The sequence below is a fragment of the Ambystoma mexicanum genome, chromosome 1q (genome assembly GCF_040938575.1).
Source record: "Ambystoma mexicanum isolate Mex_15411 chromosome 1q, UKY_AmexF1_1, whole genome shotgun sequence".
Lineage (NCBI taxonomy): Eukaryota > Metazoa > Chordata > Amphibia > Caudata > Ambystomatidae > Ambystoma > Ambystoma mexicanum.
In genome coordinates, this window is record NC_090922.1 from 1,471,116,021 (window position 1) to 1,471,137,679 (window position 21,659).

The 21,659-nt window shown below is 47.8% G+C and overlaps 1 protein-coding gene across 3 annotated transcripts in view; it reads right to left on the minus strand.

The window, feature by feature from the left end:
- Positions 1–21,659, minus strand: part of TESK2 (testis associated actin remodelling kinase 2) — an 864,966-nt gene that overhangs the window by 419,142 nt on the left and 424,165 nt on the right. For all 3 annotated transcript variants that reach the window (XM_069642367.1, XM_069642366.1, XM_069642368.1), the window contains one exon: positions 18,835–18,883. In XM_069642367.1, coding sequence (XP_069498468.1) covers positions 18,835–18,883 — 49 coding nt within the window. The remainder of the gene's footprint in view (positions 1–18,834; positions 18,884–21,659) is intronic.

Below are 21,659 nucleotides of genomic sequence, written 5' to 3' on the forward strand. Positions count from 1 at the left end.
GCACCGCTTGGCCTACCCTGGACTCCTCCCTGGAATCCCGGTCGACACAGTAGACTCTCGTGAAGGTGTGCGTCGACCTCCACGTAGCAGCCCTGCAGATGTCCAGCAGGGCACACCAGACAAGAACGCCGTGGTAGCAGCGATAGCTCTGGTCGAATGGGCTCTCGGACGGCCAGGCAACGGTCGGTTTGCCAACTGATGAGTGCGTGATGCAGCCGGAGAGCCATCTGGAAACGGAAGCCTTCAAGAGAGCCTTCCCTTGGTTCACAGGTCCAAAGTTCACAAAAAGCTGTGATGTCTTCCGAAAACTTTTCGTGCGGTCCACGTAGAACTTCAGTGCTCTAGCCACATCCAACGAGTGCAAAGTCCTCTCGGCAAGTGACGAAGGCGACGGGAAGAAAACAGGTAACACCAAGAGCTTGTTGAGGTGGAGGTCCGACGGCACCTTGGGCATAAAAGAGGGGTGCGTCCTCAGCACCACCCTTGTGTCGTGAAAAGTCAAGTATGGAGGCTTGCAGGATAGGGCCTGAATCTCTCCCACTCGCCATGCGGCGGTGTTGGCCACAAGAAATGCAGTCTTCCACGACAGGAACTTCAACTGTGCCGAATGCAGGGGCTCGAATGGCGCCCCCATGAGCCTGGTCAGCACCACGTTGAGTTCCCACGCCGGGGCAGGGGCCTTCACCGGCGGGAACGATCGGAACAGTCCCTCCCTTCATAAATTCCTTCACCTGGCGATGGGACCACAAGGACGCCCGTCCTGTGCTTCTGGTGTATCGGGAGATCGCAGCCCGATGTATCTTAGAGGCGTGGGCCAGTCCAGCCTTGGCCAGCGACAGTAGATACAGCAGCACTTGAGGGGTCGTAATCCGTAGAGGGTTAATCTTCTGTGCACGGCACCGGACAGAGAACCTCTTCCACTTAGGTCCGTAGCACTTGAGTTGAGGACGCCCTGGCTTTTGCAAGGATCTCTCTGCAGTCAGCCGGGATATTGTACCCTCCAAACTCTAGTGCTGCAGGAGCCAGGCCTGCAAGTTCAGCGACTCCGGGTCGTGATGAAGTATGGTGCCTCCTTCTCTGGAGAGAAGATCCTTGTCCGTCGGCAGCTTGACTGGTGGGGACGCTGACAAGTCCAGAAGGTCCGGGAACCAAATCTGCCTTGGCTACGCCGGTGCGACTAGGATCATCCTGCACCGGGACCTCTTGAGCTGGTTGACGAGTCGGAGCAGCAACGGCAACGGAGGGAACGCGTATAGGAACAGGCCATCCCAGGGGAACGAGAAAGCAGCGCCCATGCTCCTCGGCTGGGGAAACCTGCTGGCGAACCTCTGGCACTGGAGTTCGTCGCCGCCGCGAACAGGTCGATCTGCGGTTTTCCCCCCATCGTCCGAAGAGTCGATTCACTTCATCCTGACGTAGTTCCCACTCGTGGCATGAGCGCAGCTCCCTGCGGAGTGAGTCGGCAATGGTGTTCCTTATCCCTGCCAGATGAAAGGGCACCAGAAACATCCCTTGGGCGACGGCCCAATGCCACAGATCCTGGGCTTCCTTGGAGAGGGCTGGGGATCTGGTTCCTCCCTGCTTCCGGATGTAGAACATCGTGGTGGTGTTGTCGGTGAAGATTATCACCACCTTGCCCTTGAGGGACGGGAGAAAGGACCTGAGGGACCAGAACACTGTACGGAGCTCCAGGATGTTGATGTGGAGCGTCTTCTCCTCCGGGAGCCAAAGGCCTCTCGCGTGAAGTTCTCTGGTGTCCGCTCCCCACCCTTCCAGGGAGGCATCCGTCGTCACCGTTATCTGGTGGGATGGGGTCTGAAAGTCTGTGCCCCACCACCGGATCGCTCGTCGGAAAGTCTACTTGAGCAGGATCCTGTCCCCGAAGCTGCCCGTCGCTTGGATCCAGCGGGAGTCAAGGAGGGCGCATCCGAAGCCTGCACAGGCGCACAAGATATATGGAGGAGGACATCATCCCGAGGAGGGACTTGATGGACCTCACCCTGGCCACGTCCGTGGCCAGCAGACGCTGCACCTTGCCTAAGATGGCTTTCGTCCTTTCCTCCGACGGCGAGGCCAGACACGCCACTGTGTCGCGCTTGGCTCCCAGAAACAGTGCGACTTGCGACGGGACCAGGTTGGATTTGGGAACGTTTATGGAGAATCCCAGGTCCGTGAGCAGTTGGACGGTCTTCGCTGGGTGGTCTACGGCGAGCTCCCTTGTCCTTGCTCGGATGAGCCAGTCGTCCAGGTAGGGGTAGACGTGGATCCCCTGCAGGCGCAGCCACGCCGCCACCGGTGCGAGGCACTTGGTGAACACCCTGGGTGCCGACTTCAATCCGAACAGGAGGGCCTTTAACTGGTAGTGCCGTCCTTGGACCACAAACCGGAGGAACTTTCGGTGTCCTTTTAGAATGGGGATGTGGAAGTACGCATCCTCCAAATCCAATGACGACAGGAAATCGCCCTCCTCCAGCTGTCCCAGCACGTGCTGGAGGGTGACTTCTGCCCCTTGATGTACTTGTTCAGTCGTCGCAGGTCCAGGATGGGGTGCCATCCTCCTGTCTTTTTCACGAGGAAGTACCTTGAGTATACTCCGGAGCCCTTTCGGGACGAGCTCGATGGCACCTTTTTTGAGCATCGCCCTTACCTCCAATTGCAGTTGAGGGACGCGATTTTCCTTCCTGGCCACGGGTGGAATGCAGGGGCACTTTTTTATAAATTCGAGGGCGTGCCCCTGGGCCAGGGCATCCAGCACCCAACGGTCGGTGGAGATTGACTCCCACACGCTGACGAACTTCGCCAGCCGGCCTCCCTCCGGGTGCTTCGGTGGGGGCCCGACACCGCTGTCGGTACAATCTTGCTTGGAGGACGCCTTGCCGCCTTGGCCTCCCTGGCGACGACGGCGGGACCCACCCGACTTGCCTCGTCCTCTATATTCTTCCTGTGACGAGGAGCAGGCCGCTTGGCGGTACGTAGAGGAGCTACCGCCGAATCCCTTGGAGGCACCCTGCTTGCCTCCGGTGCTCCGAAAGGACAGCCTTCGTTGCCGGAGAACGCCTAGGGCCTTAGCTGTCTCCGTGTCCGCTTTGATGGCTTGGAGGGACTCATCCACTGTTTTCCCAAATAGGTTGTTCCTGTCGAACGGCATGTCCAACACCTTGGCTTGTACGTCCTGGCGGAAATCCATCGCCTTGAGCCACCCTCATCTAAGGCAAACGCCGTTGCCTAGCTGGCAGAAACCGGTGTTGGCAATGTCCGTTGCCACCGTAATGGGATGGTCTGACGCCACTTCACCTTCTTGCAAGATCTCCAGGGCCTTGGCCCTCTTGTCATCCGGTAGGAAGTCCAACAGGGGGGGCGATCTTGTACCATAACTCCCTGTCGTAGCGGGCCATGATCGCGAGGGCGTTGGCCGCCTTAATCATTGCCGTAGACGAGATAACTCGTCATCCCATTGCATCCAGCTTCTTTCCTTCGCCGTCAGGCGGGGAAGTTGACGTTGAGGCCGATGCGCCGCCCTCCCCACCCCCGCTTTCTTCTTGGCCGCCGCTGAGACGACCAAGTCTGGGGTCGGTTGTGCCCCAAGGCACAAAGGGGCCACGTCGGGGATCCGGTACTACTTCTTGTACCGATCCCTGTTGGCAGGCATCGTAGACGGGTTAGATCCTCGTCCCAGATGTCAACCAGCAGAGGCACGGCGAGGACCGCCTTCTTCTTGGCCTCGCGCCGTTGGTAAAGGAAACCTTCCTTCTCTTCGGGCAGAGCTGAAAAAGCTTGGATGCCCTGGCGATCATTGCATGGAAAGATCCGATCTCGTCGGACGGGGAGGCCTGGGCTGGCGATGGGAGCTCCGTCCCGTCGTCACTGCCGTCGGTACCCATCGTGGCCGTGTCCGTTCCCGTGTCATCCCCAGGGACGGGGACGGGGACGTGGGTAAAGGCTGAGCAGGCCGCGAGGGCTGAAAAGGCGGGGCTGGATGGATCCGTCTTCTCTTGTTCGGGGGGCTTCCCGCCAGGCCCGGGTCTGGCTCCTCCGTCGAGCCTGGTTCTGGATCCTCAGTCGGTGGTAAGGGCAATCTCGTCCTTATCTCCGAACATAAGGATTGTATTGCCAGCAAAATGTTATCCTGCGGCTCCAAAAGCGACGGGTGACTAGGACCCTCGCTGGTGCCGCCGTTACCCTCGTAGGGATCCCTCCCGTGGGGACGGGCCTCTTTGACGCCCTCGTCAAGGCCCTATAAGACTTCTACCAGCTCCTCCTCGGATGCTGTGTCCGTGTCAACAATGGCCACCGCCCCCCCACCTCTTTTTCCGCCGGGGTCTTCACGGGGGTCTTTTCGATGGGTCTGAAAGAGGCTTCCCTCCGCAGAGGTAGGGAGACTCTGGGCCCTGAGGTCGTCTCCACTGTTGTAGCCTCCACAGGCTGCGCCAGGGCCGCTGCAACTTCCTCGATAGAGGCCTTGGCTGGGTGAATCAAGGCCTTCACCGCCTTGGGCGTGCTTGAGGCCTTCACCTTGGGGGGAGGTCACTGCCTCGCTCCCCCTCGGCCAAATCCTTCGAGATCGACCAGGGCCTCTCCAGAAGCTTTCCCGGGTTCTCGGATTTCCTCTTCCCCCGAACCAGAGCGTTGGCTCGTGGTTGATGGTGCCGGGGAAGGCGCGCCCTGCCTGGCAGCCGAAGAGCCAGACCGTTCGGCTCTCCCGGTGCCCGCGGACTTGTGGTGCTTTGCCTTCTGTTGGGCCCCCGTCACCGGGGCGCCCTCACAGGACTTCGAAGACCGCTCAGACTTCGTCTTCTTCTCACCTGACGGACTCCTTTCTTCCAGCCAGTTTGAGAGACGAAGGTGGCGGTCCCTGATGGTCCGTTCTGACATGTTCCTGCAAAACGCACAGTCCTTCTCCACGTGCGTTTTGTCCTCATGAAGGCAGTAGAGACATTTCGAGTGCTCGTCCTCCTTGAACACATTCTGTAGCTGGCATCCAGGGCAAACCCTCAACAGCTTTCCGGGCGTCGAGCTTCCTTTCTCCTGGGCCATGTTCGGGTAGGCCGCAGAAACTTCTGGAACCCTCCAAGAAGCGTAACTCGACATTAATCGGATGTAGAGACGGTGGAGCTTGACGCTCTATTTGACCGAAAAATGAGAAATTCTCTTTGAAAAAGCGCAAAAACGCAGCAAAAGCTCGAGAGCTAAACACGGGGACTCCCAACACTTGAGCGTGCGGTAAAAATCTGAAGATGGCTGCCAGAGGCGGGGCTTAGGGAGAAGGCACTCATTGGCTGGGGGCAGTATGACCCAGAGATCAGTGACTGGTTACTACTGAGAAAGAGATCAGAAACGAAACTGATACTGATTTTTTCTTTACCGAGGATTCCCTGCCTGACAGGGAATATTCATGAGCATGTGAATCCATGCCAGAACCCATGCTGGAGAAAGAGTCTCACTCTTAACAGGTAAAAAGAAACAAACCCTTCAAATCCAGCAAAGCTGATGTGGGACTCTATAGGTAAGGGAAATTAGCCATAAAATGAGAATTCTCCCTAACACTGGCCTGAAAGAAACCAGCGAGGCCACGAAAGACCTGGAAACGAGATTGAAGGACTGGAGAGGAGAACTGCTGTGTTGGAATCACGGGCTGAAGACGCAACAATGTAAGGCTACTAGGATTTACGGAGGGTATGGCGGGCCCGAACCCCACGGGATTTGTGGAGAACTTGTTACTACAAGAGGTTGGTACAGGAAATCTCTTGCAGGGATTTGTGGTGGAGAGAGCCCACAAGTCTCTGCAGAAATGACCCCCACCAGGGTCATACCCTCAAACCAACGATCGCCAAGATTTTAAACTTCCAAGATAGCAAAGTCGTATTAAAATTCTCACGGGAAGGAGGAGAGACATGTCGAGACAACTCTAAAATAGCTGTATATCCAGATTATATGCCAGCAGTCTAGAGAGCCAGGAACTCCCTTGTACCGATTAAAGCTAGACTACGGCAGTTGATCAAATACATGCTTATGTATCCGTCTAGGTTCAAGGTGATATACAAAGGACGTTGCAATCTTTCTTGAAACCCCGGCTGCGGCTGCCATGTGTCTAGAGCACAACAACTTGAATGGAGGAGAAGACGCTGTCACATTAACAGAAGCAGCATACAAGGGGGAGACAGGAGCAGGGAAAATCCTGACGCTTGCCGTATATGCCCCTAATGGTCACTAACACTATATACAGGCACTGTACGAAACCACTCCTGCGAAATACAGGGTGGACGGGGGCAGCGTCTGGCCACCCACCTTGAACTCATTGGTCTAACCCACGCTAAAGTTGATGTTGGCGCGTTGCTGACACCGGTTTGCTCGCACACAAGGGCCTGAATGAGTCATAAGGGTGCAGGGGCATCTAAGCGATGCGAGAAGGGAGCAGCTGCTGCATACAAATGTTTTGTTTGTTGCTTGGACTGTTTTATATTCTTCACGTAAAGAGGTAAATAAAGGGCAATGGCTACTTGGAATGGCAGGAGGATGGAGGTGGCCAGGGGGACCAAGAAGGGATGTGGGGGCTGATGCAGGGGCGCTGTGCGGTTGGGTGTTAATTGGGGGAGTGGTGGGAAGGAACAGTCTTTAACAACCATGGCATCCATCATTAAAGGTGCCAACATGGAATGTACGGGGGATGGGTACATATTTGCAAAGGAACCGTGTAAAATCCTTTCTTAGCAGAAAGAGGGTGTCTATTGCACTACTACAAGAGACCCACCTCACGGAGGAGGAATTGACAATGGTGAAAGAAAGATGGGGGACAGGGGTATGGGGTGGCGCACTCCAAATATGCTTGCGGGGTATTCACATGGATAAATGCTGCGTGGCCCTTCCGGTTGCTGGAGATGGAAGCTGGCGCAGAAGGGAGGTACTTGATGCTACAGGGTCACAGAGCAAGTAGAGATATGTATCAACTCTTACTTCCCCAATCATGGAATCCCAGCTCACCCAAGTACATTATGTGCTAAATTAACACCAAACTGGGAAAGCTATTTCATCGTGGGGGCGGGGGGGCGGGGCATTTATGACAATGTTACACAATCTGGATCTTGTCGATGTGTGGTAGGACACAACTGGCGGAAATGGGATCGGCACAATACCTAGGCAGAACGATCTCGGACCACACCTCTATTTCTGGAGTGGAAGAGGATAGGTCCAAGGCCACCCGTACCGTTGTGGCGTATGCCCACAGACACCCTGTCAGATTAAGTCTTCAAAGACGGGCTCCAAACTAGAGCACAATGTAACTAGAGTGAAGGATTGGAGCACAGTGTGGCAGGCAATGAAGGTAGTTGTGAGTGGGGAGGTCATTGCCAGTGCGGGGGGTATCCGGAAAACACTTCGGGCGGAACTAGAAAAGTGGGAAGAGGACATCAGGCGAATGGAGGCCCTACCTCGAGCCGGGACAAGGAACTGAAAATAGCTGAGCTCAGGAGGAACTGCCAAGAGGCCTGGTCAAGACTAACTAAATTTGTCTATTTGGTTAGAAACACTGGGGGACAAACTGAGCAGATTGCAATCGTGGCTATGCAAGAGAGAACACTCGAGACACTCAACCACAGAATTTACAGACGATGACGGCAATGTACATAAGACACAGCAAGCAATCAATGACACCTTTGCTGGATTTTACTCCCAACTATATAAACATGAAACTTTGGTCCCCCAAGACGAAATATTAGGCACCCTAGAAGAAATAGAGCTGTTTAGGCGAGACAGGACACAGTGCGATGCACTGGACATAGACATATCGGTCGAGGAAATGGATGAAGCAAACAAATAGCTGGCCACTTGCAAGACTCCTGTTAGTGAGGACTCCCTCCAGGGTTTTACAAAACATATGCGTCGGTTGTGACTCCAGTGTTATATGAGGTATTCAGGGAGGCCTATGCAAAAGAGGTGCTCCCAACTAGTATGAGAGAATCCCTAGTGATCCCGATCCCCAAGCCAGGGACAGCCATTGATAAATGCGACTCATACCAGCCACTGGCAATATTAATCTACGATATAAAGATATTGGTGACAATATTAGCAGGGCAGCTACACAGGGTGATCAGTGGTTTGATACATGAGGGACCAGAATGGTTTCATACCAGGTCGCAGTACGGCCATGAACTTGCGCCGACTGCAGCACGTCATAGCCGAAACCGCTGACTCACAGGAGCATATGCAACAATTTTGCTGGACGCGATAAAAGCTTTTGATTCGGTGTACTGGGAGTGGCTGCTTGTGGTATTGGGCGAGTTTTGGTTCGGTAAGCAGTTCATTCAATGGGTAAGGATATTATACACGTCACCGGTGGCGAAGGTTAAGTCAGGGAGGTTGGTGTCATCGACCTGGGATATACAGAGGGGCACTAGGCAGGGGTGTCCACTGTCACCCAGGCTTTATGTGCTAGCGCTGGAGCCTACAGAGATTTATCTTCGAAAGCAGTTCCTGGAAGCGGGTATATGGGTGGGAGGAGGTGGGTATCTGGTTTCACTTTAGGCAGATGTATTATACCTGAAGGATCCCCACCACAACGCACCAGTGATACTCGATGTGCTAGACAACTATGCAAGGGTTTCTGGAATTCGCATTAGCAGAGTAAAGACCTGTATATTCCCACTAGGCCTGAAGTGGAAGAGAGTGAATGATTTACCGAGAGTGGGGCTGACATGGCAGCTCGATACCTATCAATATCTGGGGGTGAATATAATGCATGCACCTGAGAGAATGCATGAGTGCAATACGGCGAATGTGGTGAAGAGTGAGAAAATCCATGACATTCTGGTCCAAGTTACCGTTATCTTTGATGGGCAGGATTGCCATAACCAAAATGATAATCTTGGCAAGAGTTTTGTATTTTTTCAACACTGTCCATCACTACATTAAGGCCCCCTTCTATCGTTCATTAGAAGTGTTGTTACGGGAATTCCTATGGGGTATGGCTCATCATAAACTTGCACTTGCAACACTCTGCCTACCCTACAAGAAGGGGGGAGCACAGTTGCCAGATCTGGAAAATTATTATTTGGCAGCACAGATTGGCTATGTAGCGAAGTGGCTTTCAGATGAGGCTACTTTGGAATCAGTGCTGCTGCAGAGATTGGTAAAGAAAGTCTATGGTTGCACCAGGGTTGTTTGGGCAGCACGCCCATGATTGTGTTACTAGGGAGTCAAGTTTGGCATAGGACACTGGCGCCGTTGAAGCTTGTGCGCCCTTATTCGCCTGAGACTCTGATGGCAGCAGACGTTTGCAGGGATGGGGAGGATTTGGCGGTAGTGAGACACTGGGAGAGGTGGGGTATATACTCCTGGGATGACATGTATGCGGAAGGAGTGTTCAGGGAGTTTGGGTCTTTGCTTGAGCAGGAAGGGCTGCCCAGGGGACAGTTCCTTTGTTACCAGAAAGTCAAGAGGGTACCAAAGTGGAGGAGGTTGAAATGGCCTGAAGAACAGGAAACTGACCCTGATGCACAGTCTGGGTGATGGTTGAAAACCGGTATCTATAATTATATGGTCTCCTGATAGATAGACCCAACCCTAAGAGCAAACTACTGAAAGTACACTGGGGGGGTGGACTTCTGAGGTGAAATAGGAGAAAGAATGGTAACGAATAATGTCAAACCCCAGGGAGGTGTCCAGGAACTCTCGCTTCAGACTAATCCAGTTGAATGTATTATATCGCACCTATACGACACCACATAGAGTAGCCAAATTCAACTGCAACATGCAATCAAATTGCCCCTGGTGTGGTACCACAGAGGCAGACCAAAAACACGTTTTGGATGTGTGTGCAACCAGGGGTTCTGGGCGCGTATAGAACAGGCATGTAGAAGAGCCGGGATTACACGATACGGCTGGAGACTGAAAATAGGCCTGCTGGGGGCTCATCCTAGAGAGAGCAAGTTCAAACACTTGGTGAAATTCATGGACATGGCATGCATCCTAGCCAAAAGATACATAGCAATGGGCTGGAAATCGGCTGCACGCTGGCATAGGGACTTTAAGCACTAGAGACCAGAGTGTGGGGTGGGGCGGTTGCTAGATCAGAAGAGAAGGCAAGTGTCACCTACGGAGCCTAGAAAACGCTGGTTTGGGATATGTTCCACCCCTCAGTTGATAAACCCCCGTGAATGGTGGGATGCTACTAATAGACTAGCAGAAATTTGATGCCAAAAATGGACAGCGCGCCGATAACAGATTTCAGCATGGTGCTCTGATACAGACATTATGCATCCCATATGACACCCTGACCGTCTGCACAGTATGAAACGATGTTAAGGTACTTATTTTGCCTACTAAGTGAAGAAAATGTGTGTTTGTGGTTGTGCTAAGTTGTTATTAAAAGGCACGCTTTTATAACATAAGCGTATAATGTGTACAGATGTTACAGAAACAAATGATAAATGCATAATTGCTTACATTAAAATGCCAATAAAAACATTTAAAAATAAACTGAAGGCTTTTGGTTAGGATCCACATATGGGCATGTCCAATAAGATCAGATTCAGTGGGTATAAAATTGAGTTAAAAGATCTGCTCAGCCGCCTAAATGCCCACGACGTCGTCCAGTTCCTAATTGTAAACTGGGGCAGCTTGGTGGATTCCCCCCCACCCCTCGACCCCCGCTTAAACGAAAACTGTCCTAATGGCAGGAATAGCTGCAATATTCCTGCAGCCTAATCCGGCTTGCACTGCTATTTAGGGCACACTCCGAAGAACCCCAAATAACAGATGCCAGAAATATACTATATGGAATCTAGTTGAAAACCTTTCCGACCCATACTTCGCAGGTGCCACAGTCTTGGTCTTATAAATAATCAATATGTTCTAGTGCTATGGGGGTTCTTTAATAGTCTCCACGATCCCGATGCCTGTGACCTTCAATCACAATCTATTTGTGTCCCTTTTATGTTATAGCAGCCCAGAGTTGCAATTTGTGAAACTAACTCCCAATTAAATAATTGTTTTTGTATCTCTTTCAATGTCTTCTCATGCAACTTGAAAGCAGTTGTCTTACTGTGCACCGAAACCCATCAACATAACTTTGCTCGTTTCCATATAGAGCTCCAGGCTCCCCAACCCCAGCAGAACAAGTCTCACAATAGGCTAAACATTGCCCTCTGGGATCATGTTAGTTGCACTGCAGCAATGTTTCTCCCCAAATACAAGGTGCGTCTGCTGTAAAACTGGATGGATTTAAAAAATAAAAAACTATTGATAACGAACAGGCAGGCTGACTAAGCACACCCCAACACCATGAGAGTTTTCTATTCTTCCCATATTTTACAGTTTACGGGGGAGATTTGGCAACAGCAAATTTACCAATAATCCTGCAAAGCAAGAAGGAATGCTCAACTGTATAAAACCTAAACCCCGCCTACAGGGCTGACAATCGCAAACCTCTCATCCCACTCTACTGAGTTCGGGCGCAGAGTTCAGTCTGCAGCAGTCTGGTTGGAGAGAGGAGCTGCAGCTACTGGACTTCGAATTTGTTTCCCTGTGTTTTTTGGGCGTGTGCACCTTTAAGGAAAACAACTCCTACAGCCTTTATAAACTCCTGGCAACCGCAGAGCGCGCATGGTGTTCGGGCGCAGAGTTCAGTATGCAGCAGTCCGCAGCTGAGAGCAGAGATAAGCCCCAACACATGGCCGAAATTGGCCCACAGACACGCTCAAAGTTAAAGCAATCTTTACAATTGCGAGAATGTGCTTTGAATGAAAATATGCTGCGCCTACAAGGTGATGTGCCAGAACAAACAGGGGCCTTGCGGGGGGGGGGTACAAAAGGTCAAGGGGGGAGCCTGAAGAGCGTGAAGAGTGTGAGGAATTGTTGCTAAGATTCCAAAGCCCCCAAAGTGGTGGACCCCGATATTCACCCCCCCCACCCAAAAAAATAAATTACACACCTACCATCCCTTGTGCAAATTGCGATGGAATCTGCATGCCGCAAGCCAGCAAACGAGGGCAACGAATGTGGAAATGGAAAACTACGCGGCAGTAGCTCTCAATGTCGTTGACCATGTCGATGTATTCATCAGCGCCGTGGCAAGCGCCCCACGGGCTGAGGCGGAGGTCTCAACCAGCGAGGTAGCTGAGGCTGGCGGCGAACCTAACATGAAGATAGTCGGGGAATACAGACATGAACGCAGACCAAAATATGGATGCAGGATTAAATGTGATTGAAGTAAACATTACTGCCATTCAATCTCCATTCGACGTAACAGACAGTTGCTGGAGATGGAAGTGCCCTCGATGCACACAGATACAAAACTCTTAAAATTAACTTTTCCAGAGAAAACAAAAGTGGGCAGTATAAACGTCGCTAACAGCGCTACCACAGAGTAGTCTCCCATGGGGACACAGTCTAAAATGGAGACGCAAAAGATTACCAACAAAACAAACACCATGCTTGCCGAGAGAGGCACGAAAACATTAATGGAGAAAATTAGCATCAATGCGCAAAGCGAGAACTGCCAAATTAACACACAGCCGCCCACAAAACGGTATTAGTGCAGACAAGAGAACCAAGCACATACCTTGATGGGTTTGATCTTGCTGGGTGGGAGGCTAGACTCACGGAGCGTCTCAGAGCAGACTTTGAAAGAGAGAGCGACTGTCCGAGAGTTTCACAAATTCCAGTAAAACAACACTTAGTTTGGATCCAGAGTGTTCCCAGGTGGCAGAGGCAGGAAGTTTGCTGCACACTCCACATGTGAACAGTGCAGCACAATCACAGTGTCGGGACTCGACCCAACGCGATGAACTGGTGTCTGTCCGATACCTCACACAGGGATCAAAGAGTAAAGCACTGCACAATCGAGACAACGGGCCCCCTCAAAATATTAAAGATAAAATCTTACCGGCAAGTCCCCCACTCAGAGCACAAGGTGACCAGGAATCGATAAATACGAGCAATGAAAAGGAACACACATGTTCTAAAAGCGGTGTCTTCTGCGTTAAAATCCCATCTGTCGGCAGCCGCTTCCATACAGATCCACAATAACGTTCTAGCAGCGACATCGCTGGCGCTACCCGCCTTTACTAAGCTTTATGAAAATCTACACGAAGCTGTACAAAATAATGGGTCAATGCTGAGTCAATTAAATAAAAAGCTAATAAAAATGGAAAGCTTGAATACAATGCTTCAAGGCCGTTTGGATAATGAAGCTGCAACTTCAATACTGTGGCACAACAGACTGAACGATATAGCCGTGCAAGACACTCTTGAAAAAGAAAAAAAAAGCTGATGGACGCCACGATCAGGTGCATGAAACAACTGACAATCCAAGACACAAATCCAATATGGTCTTGGAGAAGAGTTACAGCGTTTCAAACGCGACAACACAGGTAAACCTGCTTACTGAGGTCTCCCCCTAAGCCTTACAACACGAACATGCCAAATAATGATGTCCACGCTGCTGGCACCTCACGAGGAAAAAGGAATACAATTCTTGAGGAAATGAACACACCAACAGTCAAGATTCCTAATAAGATACCATCTACTCCGAGCGCGAGTCCAAATTTGGTAGAGGCCAGCCATATCCTCAATATTGAATGCGTAACTACCACCCGTGATTGCGGACAAGCCTGTAAAAAAGACAGTCTTCTCAAAAAGATTCTACCCAACAGTACCCTGTTATCGCACATTGTTCAACAACAAGAATGTCATTTGGCATATTTAGTGGGGCTGCAAAACCTGTTAATGTAAAGCAGAAATCGCAAGAGGCGGGCTTTGGCCAAACCAAAAAAAATAAAAAAGAAAAACTGTGCACCGAACAAATTGACCAGCAATTCAAGAAAGTTTATAAGAAATGTAACTACACCGGCCAAACCAAGCCTATTTGTATGAGAAAAAAATGGGGAGACGGCCAAATCAAGACACCTGGACGAGACGAAAATCGTAGAGGTCAGAACGACGAAAGTGCTTCCACCGAATCCAAACAAAACGACAAAGATTGGACTCTGACATACAGTCAATCCACCCTGACGTTATCCGAAGAGTTATGTAACCTCTCAACTTACTCCGAAGAATAGGAGGAGGAAAACAGCACCGATGGACACGAGGCGAGCTTATCTTGCATCAATGATTTGGACAGGCAGGACAGAACGGTTGAAGTGCGAACCTCAAATCCTTGGATTGCAAAAACTCAAAATGGTCTAAAATCTGATGGAGGGAGCACCGGAGGATAGAGCAAGACGAGTTGGTACCAGACAAGAAAAGGATACACCCGTAGTCAGCCAAAGAAGAGCTGTGGAAAGCCAACGATTGGTCGCTCAAGAAATGAAATTAAAAATGCCAGTGAAATTGAATCCTAAACTAACGGCAGCACAGAGACAGAAGGAACAAAGTCAAGCTGAACAACAAATCAGGGCAGACCTCAAGCCATTCGTGTTGCGAATGCATTTGATGATAATGATGTCAACTTGAACAGAGGAAATGTAATTCGTCTTTTGCATTCAGTACCGGCTCTAAGAACTGTCTTCTGGTGACATTTCTATTGTTGAATACATTTCAGAAGAGCGAGCAGACAGTCCACCTGCACATAAAATATCAGGCCGTATGCAAGATTATATTGTCCGCAAAAGAAGAATTGCTGTTGCTGGGTTTTGAGGTGTCAGAAGTGATGCTTGAAACACATAAAATCAACCCCGAAACAGTGATAATTGCCCGAATGGGATAACCGATAAACGCAGAGACGAATTAAGGCAACATCTGATCAAAATGCCAAACTCATAACAATCATCTGGCAAAGGAAAGACTGGTGGGAGAAATCATTAGCTAAACCAGAGCTACGTAGAAGTACCCTCAACATTGATATCATGAACACCCAAGGGTTTCGACATTTATATGACGATTTTCCTGTGGATTTGAACAACAACTTTGCAATATGTCTCCAGGAAACATGGCTGAGCAGCTCTCCGGTGAAAGATGGCTACGTGACCCTGCTAAATCCAGCAGGGAAAAATTCCCAGGGACGTTCATTCTCAGGCCTAACAACGATGAAAAAGATTGGGACAAATTGGGAAGTGATCGAATCTGAAAATCCAAATATTCTTGTGCAAAGCACGCTGTTGCAATATTCCACCGTTAAAACTTCCAAACTGCAACAGTTACTGCTAATTAATGTGTACTGGAACCCAGTTCAGATAACCTCAGAAAAATGTGTGTCATCAGTAATGGCGATCATAGACAAACATCAACAAACTCACTGTGACCTTCACATAATTGTGTGCGGCGATATGAACATCACATGGTTCGATGCAAATGGAGACCGTATCAAAGAGAGCAGGAAGGAAGGGCAAAATTATCATTCAAGAAGGGTAAAATGGGAAACCGAAATTGAGGCACGTGACTGCGACATGGCCAAAGGACAGGTAAATGGCGATATACCGCCTAATAATACCTGGCATAATATGGGCTATGAGAAGACTTTGGACTATATCTGGTTATCAAAAAAATGTTGGCAAAAAATCGTGAGCTTGAGAACAATTTCGACAACAGTGACCATGATGCATTCGTAATGGCCATAAATAATGGGAAAAATAGGCTAGGAATAACCAACAAATAAATAACCTCACTGACCGATAATTTCCAAAAGTTAGATAGGTTTGAAGGAGCTTCGGTAAACTATCTCACACTTCTTCCTCATCAAAAGGAAAGATCTTTACTGAAAAAACAAACTAAAATACATACTCACGAATGGAGCATGAAGGTAAAAGAGGAAAAAAAAGAAGGCTTACAAAGAAATACGTAAATTATAAATGCAAGGAGGCGTGGGTTTTGTCGCAATGATCAAACAACGGAAGCAAAAATATTGCAATTGGGTCAAAGCATTTGCCTTTATGCGTGATCAAAAATGAGGAGAGGTCATGCTGGGACTAATAAAATCGAATAATTGCAGAGAGATTTGGCGCACCCTGAATAACTGCACTGGAAATCAAGCAGACAGGATGGCTAGTGGCGTGGCTGAAAGTGATTGGAAAAAACATTACAATAAAGTGTTCTCAAAGGATAATGTAACAACGCTTCCAGTACATGAGGAAGTGGCGGCTGGATAGGACTGCAATGAGACAGCCGAAGATATAAATGCTGTAATTGCAAAGTTGAAAAACTCGCGTGCGGCTGGGCCCGACGGTATTACCAACGTTATGCTGAAAACAAACAAACATGAGTGGTCAAACTTTATTGCATAATTATTCGCAAGAATTGCAGAACATAGAAAAATACCGGCCTCATGGTCAACGGCGATAATAGTCCCGATTTTCGAGAAGGGCAATCGGGCTGATCCAGCCAACTATCGGCCGATTGCCCTACTAGACACAATCGGCAAGATCTTAGCAAACTTTTTGCAGCAGAAATTAACAGCCTGGGCAAGAAAGGAATCACTGATTGTCATCAAACTGGATTTACAAAGGGCGTCGGGACTGAAATCAACCTGACACTGTTAAATATGTTAAAATTGAACGCCCTAGAAAAAAGGTCAAAGCTTTTCTTAGCTTTTATTGATATGCACCAAGCATTTGATACAATCAAACGTGAATTGCTGTGGCAGAAATTAAAAAACGGACTGCCCGGACAGTCTATTACAACCAATAAAAGCCCTATATACAATGACATCAATCCGAATAAGAATAAATGAAAAAGGAGAACTATTAGAAGTTATAAAGACGCAAAAGGGAGTAAAACAGAGCTGTCCGATTGCCGCATGTTTGTTTAAATTGTTCATTGCCGATGGGCCTGCGGCCTTGGGTGAGGTAAAATGTTCTCCTCCAAAGATTAATGGTCACCACATCAATTGCTTTACTTATGCCGATGATTTAGTTTTGGCTGACACGACCCAGATAGGGTTACGATTGCTTATGAAGCTCCAACATTATATGAACTACAATGATTTAAAAATAAATGTCACCAAAACAAAAATCATGGAAATTAGTTCAGTAAAAGGAGCTAAAAACAAAAATTTCCGTTGGAGGATCGTAAACACAGCTATCGAAGAAATCATCGAAATCAGATACCTAGAGATCCTGATTAAATCACTAAGGGAATGGAGCTGGGTGCAAGACATTGTTCGACGTATCAAAACTTTGGCCTTACAAGTCGCACAAATCCACAGCCTGTATGGAAAATTCACCTTAACACCAGTACGGACCTTTTATTTGCAAAAGGTAATACCTGCTATCACCTTCAGCTCCAAAGCAGGGTGGATTTTAGACCACAGAATTTGGGCAAAATTGGAAGGGTTATTTTGGAAACTAGTATTAAAATTGCCAAAATACATATCGATTACCATCATCAGACACGAGTTGGCATTAGACGAACTGTACGTAAATATGATCTGGAAGGCGATGACACTCTTGAGAAAGATGACAATCCCAAATCCAGAACCGGTGTATGAAATACTCGCTCCTAGCAACACACGACCATATGCTGGATTACTCTTGCGATGGGTCCAAGGACTAAAGGCGATTTTGCAAGCCGTTGACAAACAGCGATAGGTTGGCGGTGCAACCCCAAATTACAAAAAGAAAATTAAAACAATGGGAGTGGATACAAAACCTGGCCAAGTTCAAAGGATTAGCAACAGCTCGGGCCTACTATGAATAAATTGAACAAAATGCTGATGTATTTACTACAATTTCCGTCACAATATCATCGCAATGGATTTCTTCACGTACAATTAAATGCCATTAAAACCAAATAAATGCTGCTGCTGAGACATGATTAGCCTACAAAGGACAATGCATGTAGATACTGTGCGATTAAAACAATCTATAAAACATCTAATTACAGAATGTCCGATGCTTAAAGACTTGAGAATTCTGCATCTTGGAAAGTTTGCTCCCCTGAACATGAATATGGACGATTGGTGGTTCCGCATATTAAGTGGGAGTTCTGTGCACTTAACATGTTCAAGTATAAATTTTATAGACAAAATCATGTGTTAAACTAAAATGGAGAGACCGATCTGTAAAAGAGTTTAGAAAGTCATTAGTCACGTTATGTGATGTATAGAGTAACTGGACAATGAAATGAGAGGAAAAATGTAATGAAAGTTTGTAATAAACTATATGTTACAAAAAAAACTCTACATCAAGGTCCAGAAGCAACCTCCCACCTTAGCTGTTTACTTCTGCACCACAATGTATAGGAGGATGAGATACAGTATGGTAACAGGATTGGTTACAAATGTCAATTTAAATAAATTGGACAATTACAGCCTGGCACTAGCTTCTTTAGTAACGGTCATAAAACAGCGGGTCCACAAATTCCCCACTTTTGAATAGACCTACAGGCAAAAAACAAATAATCTAGGCCTGGCGCCTTCCCAGATTACCGCCGCTGCAGCACCGTAGTTCCCTCATTCAATGGTAACAGCAGCTGCTCGGGTCACAACACGCCACCCTAGGAGCCCTTCCATAGCGGGCGGTATACTACAGCCCAGCCTTTCAAAGATTCAGCCATCTATCTCTCCGTTTTCCTGGTTGATGCCTTCCATTGTTCTGCCAGCCTTTTTATTGGCATCCGATATTTTTTTTTTTACTACTACTTCCACCGTGGCATCATACCAATCCTTAGGCCGCCATTGCCTTTTCTGCTTCCTAATGATGCATAAGCGATGCCCCTCGAAGTGCAAAATGATTGAATGCCATTAAAAACTCTCCCCCAGTTCGATGCGATCCTCGAAAGCCATTCTATACTTGGAAGCGGTCTGCCACTGCACGCCGTCCAATAGCACCATCTCAGGCTTTCCAATGACAATCACTACACATCAACTCTTCAGTACTAGGACTATAAACATAGCAAAAGTCATCTTACCTCAGTCAGCGCATGCAAGTGCCCTTCGTGAACACAGACGCCCATAAACCTGAAACAAAAGTGCATACGATTTTAATGCCAGCAAATACTCAGCAACCAAACAGCAACTTTACAGAAAGAAACGAAAATGAACTGAAATTCAGAAAGGATTGTATGCCCTGTTTAATAGAGGGAATGCTGTTGTGAAAGGCAAAAATGCAAAACGAAGATGCCTATGGCACTGTAGCATATGTAGAATGTTATGAAGCATTTTCAAAACGTTAATAACTCAGATTTTGCTAGCATAAAACTATCAATGTGGTGCACATCGAAGTTACCTCCCACTGAGCTAACCTCTAGACACTGGAATTTCGATCTGCTAAGAATAGTGCCCCATATCGCCCATGGTCCCGTTTAATTTACTGTCCAACCAGGTATTATTGTTGATGAATAAGGAGTATTTCAGAGTAATGATCACTAATACAAAATGTCACAAAGAGGAATAAATAAACTACTTGGCTGCAACTACAGATCTTCCATAGAATCGGGTGCTTTGAATAAACCCATTATCAGGAAGGCTGTGAATATTTTGTGTAGATTCATCACATTAGTTAAAAGCAACAGCCTATCAATGAATCCTGCAGCCAATGAAGTAGGAAGGCCTTAATTATGACCACAAAGGACCTCTTAAGAGCTCTGAGTGGCAACCTTCAAGAGCCTCTATGTTGGTGGCAGCGGAGTACATATCAATCTGTAAAAGATACCAATACTAGATTTATAGGCAAGTAACTTAAAGTTTATTATCCAGCATTCTAACTTTTAGAGAGTCGCATGCTTTGAATAGTTACCCTATTGAGAACAGCAGAGATACTTGAGACATCGCACAGCCGGGAGAGCCTGCGGGAAAGATCCTTTGATCCCTGCAGCGTTTGAGTTAGCACAAGCTATACGCTTTACACTAAACTGTGACGTAAGGCTTCGGGGCATTCTCCAGACACACTTTTGACTGAGAAGAAATGGGCACCTGACGAGCCAAGTGGAAATTAACTTTGAGTAAAGATTAACAAATTTCTTTCTGGGAGAGCACATCTTTAACACTATATGCCGTCTGCACAACCGAAATAGTTAAAAAATCACTAACTCTAGAGATAGTGCTATGAGTAAAGGAAAACTGAAAAAGCAAGAGCCTTTAACTAAAAGTGCAATAACTGACGTTAGTACAAACGCGCAGCCAGAAAAAAAAAATACTGTCATGGAAGAAGAGGAACTAATCGCACCAAACACAAAACCCCAAAATGCGACTAATTACGGGGACATTGATAATAACTAACTCCCTTCTTGAACTAGGTTTATCAATGCAGAGATCAATGACACCTGCACCCATAAAATCATGGAAGACAAACTCTCAAGGTTTGTACACTGGAGAGCCCCAATCCACTAGGGAGCAATCAGGTAGATACATCAGGAATCTTCTGCAGATGGAAGAGACCTGGAGACAAGTGAAGCCACGCTATCAAGTCCTGCCAGCTCTGGCCGAATTACAATCATCAATGGCCTCGCTTCAGTTGGCTCTAAAAATACTCTTGAAAATTTGTGGCCGAATACTGGAGACCACTTTAAACCTTGCACCAGGGGGCCCAGTCAAAGACCTAATTAGTGATAAGGAAGAGATCAAGCAACTGCAAGCAATGTGTGGTTCAACAAAGTCTGCTGCAGACCCTGACACAAATGCTGCAGATAAATCTGCAACATTGTGGGGAAGGAGCATAGAATTTCCCTACATTTTCAAACTGTCCCAAGTGCTTTACAATTAGTCAAGACTTGTAAGCACTATAGCACTGGGAAAACTTCTTTCATGCAAAAAATAACCACAGAGGCATGGCCAGTCACTAAATAAAGATAGTTATTTGCATCTTATATTTCAATCCCAAGTATTAGTTGAATTAATTTGTAAAACTGTTGTACATTATATAATAGCTGTTCAAAACACACAGTAAAAAGCAGGCTCTCTGCAAAAGTGGAATGTGCTTGCGCTACGAATAGATCGCAGAGCTCATGCGCGGTGTTGCATCACTGAATCTAAAGGCTTGAAAAGAGAACGTGGTTGACCAACTGGTCCTGTCAATCACAGGCCAATGGGGACTAAAGATTCAAGGCACGACAGAATACTATGGGAAAACAGTTTTTTTGTAGGAATTGCTGCACCAAATCAAATATAAGTTTGAGTTAAGCGCTGAGAGAATGGCGTGAAAATGTGTTTATGTATGAATGTTTATAACATAGTAAATTATGCTAAACAAGAGCGACAAATTATTCCTGCTAATGCAGCAATATGTAAAGTAGGGAACATAACCATGTAACACTGCAGCCTCTGCAACATCCCTTGTATGGCAAGAAGAACAAGTTTCGAGAAGCTCTGCTGGTATCCAGTTACCAAGTGAAGGGTATTTAAGCCCAAGGCACAGCAAAGTATCCAGAGGACCTTGGAGGGAGCCAGCGAAGACGACAGAATGCTGGCCTCAAATGGCAGTCCTCTGCCATTTCCTCAATCCTCATGATCTGTAAAGATTAAAGTCTTGTCATCACCTGCAAGACAGCTTCATGACGTGATTCCCTAGAGGGGTGCATTTACTCTGGTTTGTGGTGATTATGGGTCCCCTGTATTTTAGGGCTGTGCCCCTGTAAAATGGGTCTCACTTTCAGTGGTGACGACCCGACGTGACACTTAGTTTTGTCCCCTGTGCTTTGTGAAGCCCCAGGCAGATCAGCCACGCCCAACTGTAGTGATCCGACTCCTAACTTAAAAACCCCATGTATTCTGAGCGATTTCAGTAGAAGCCATTTTA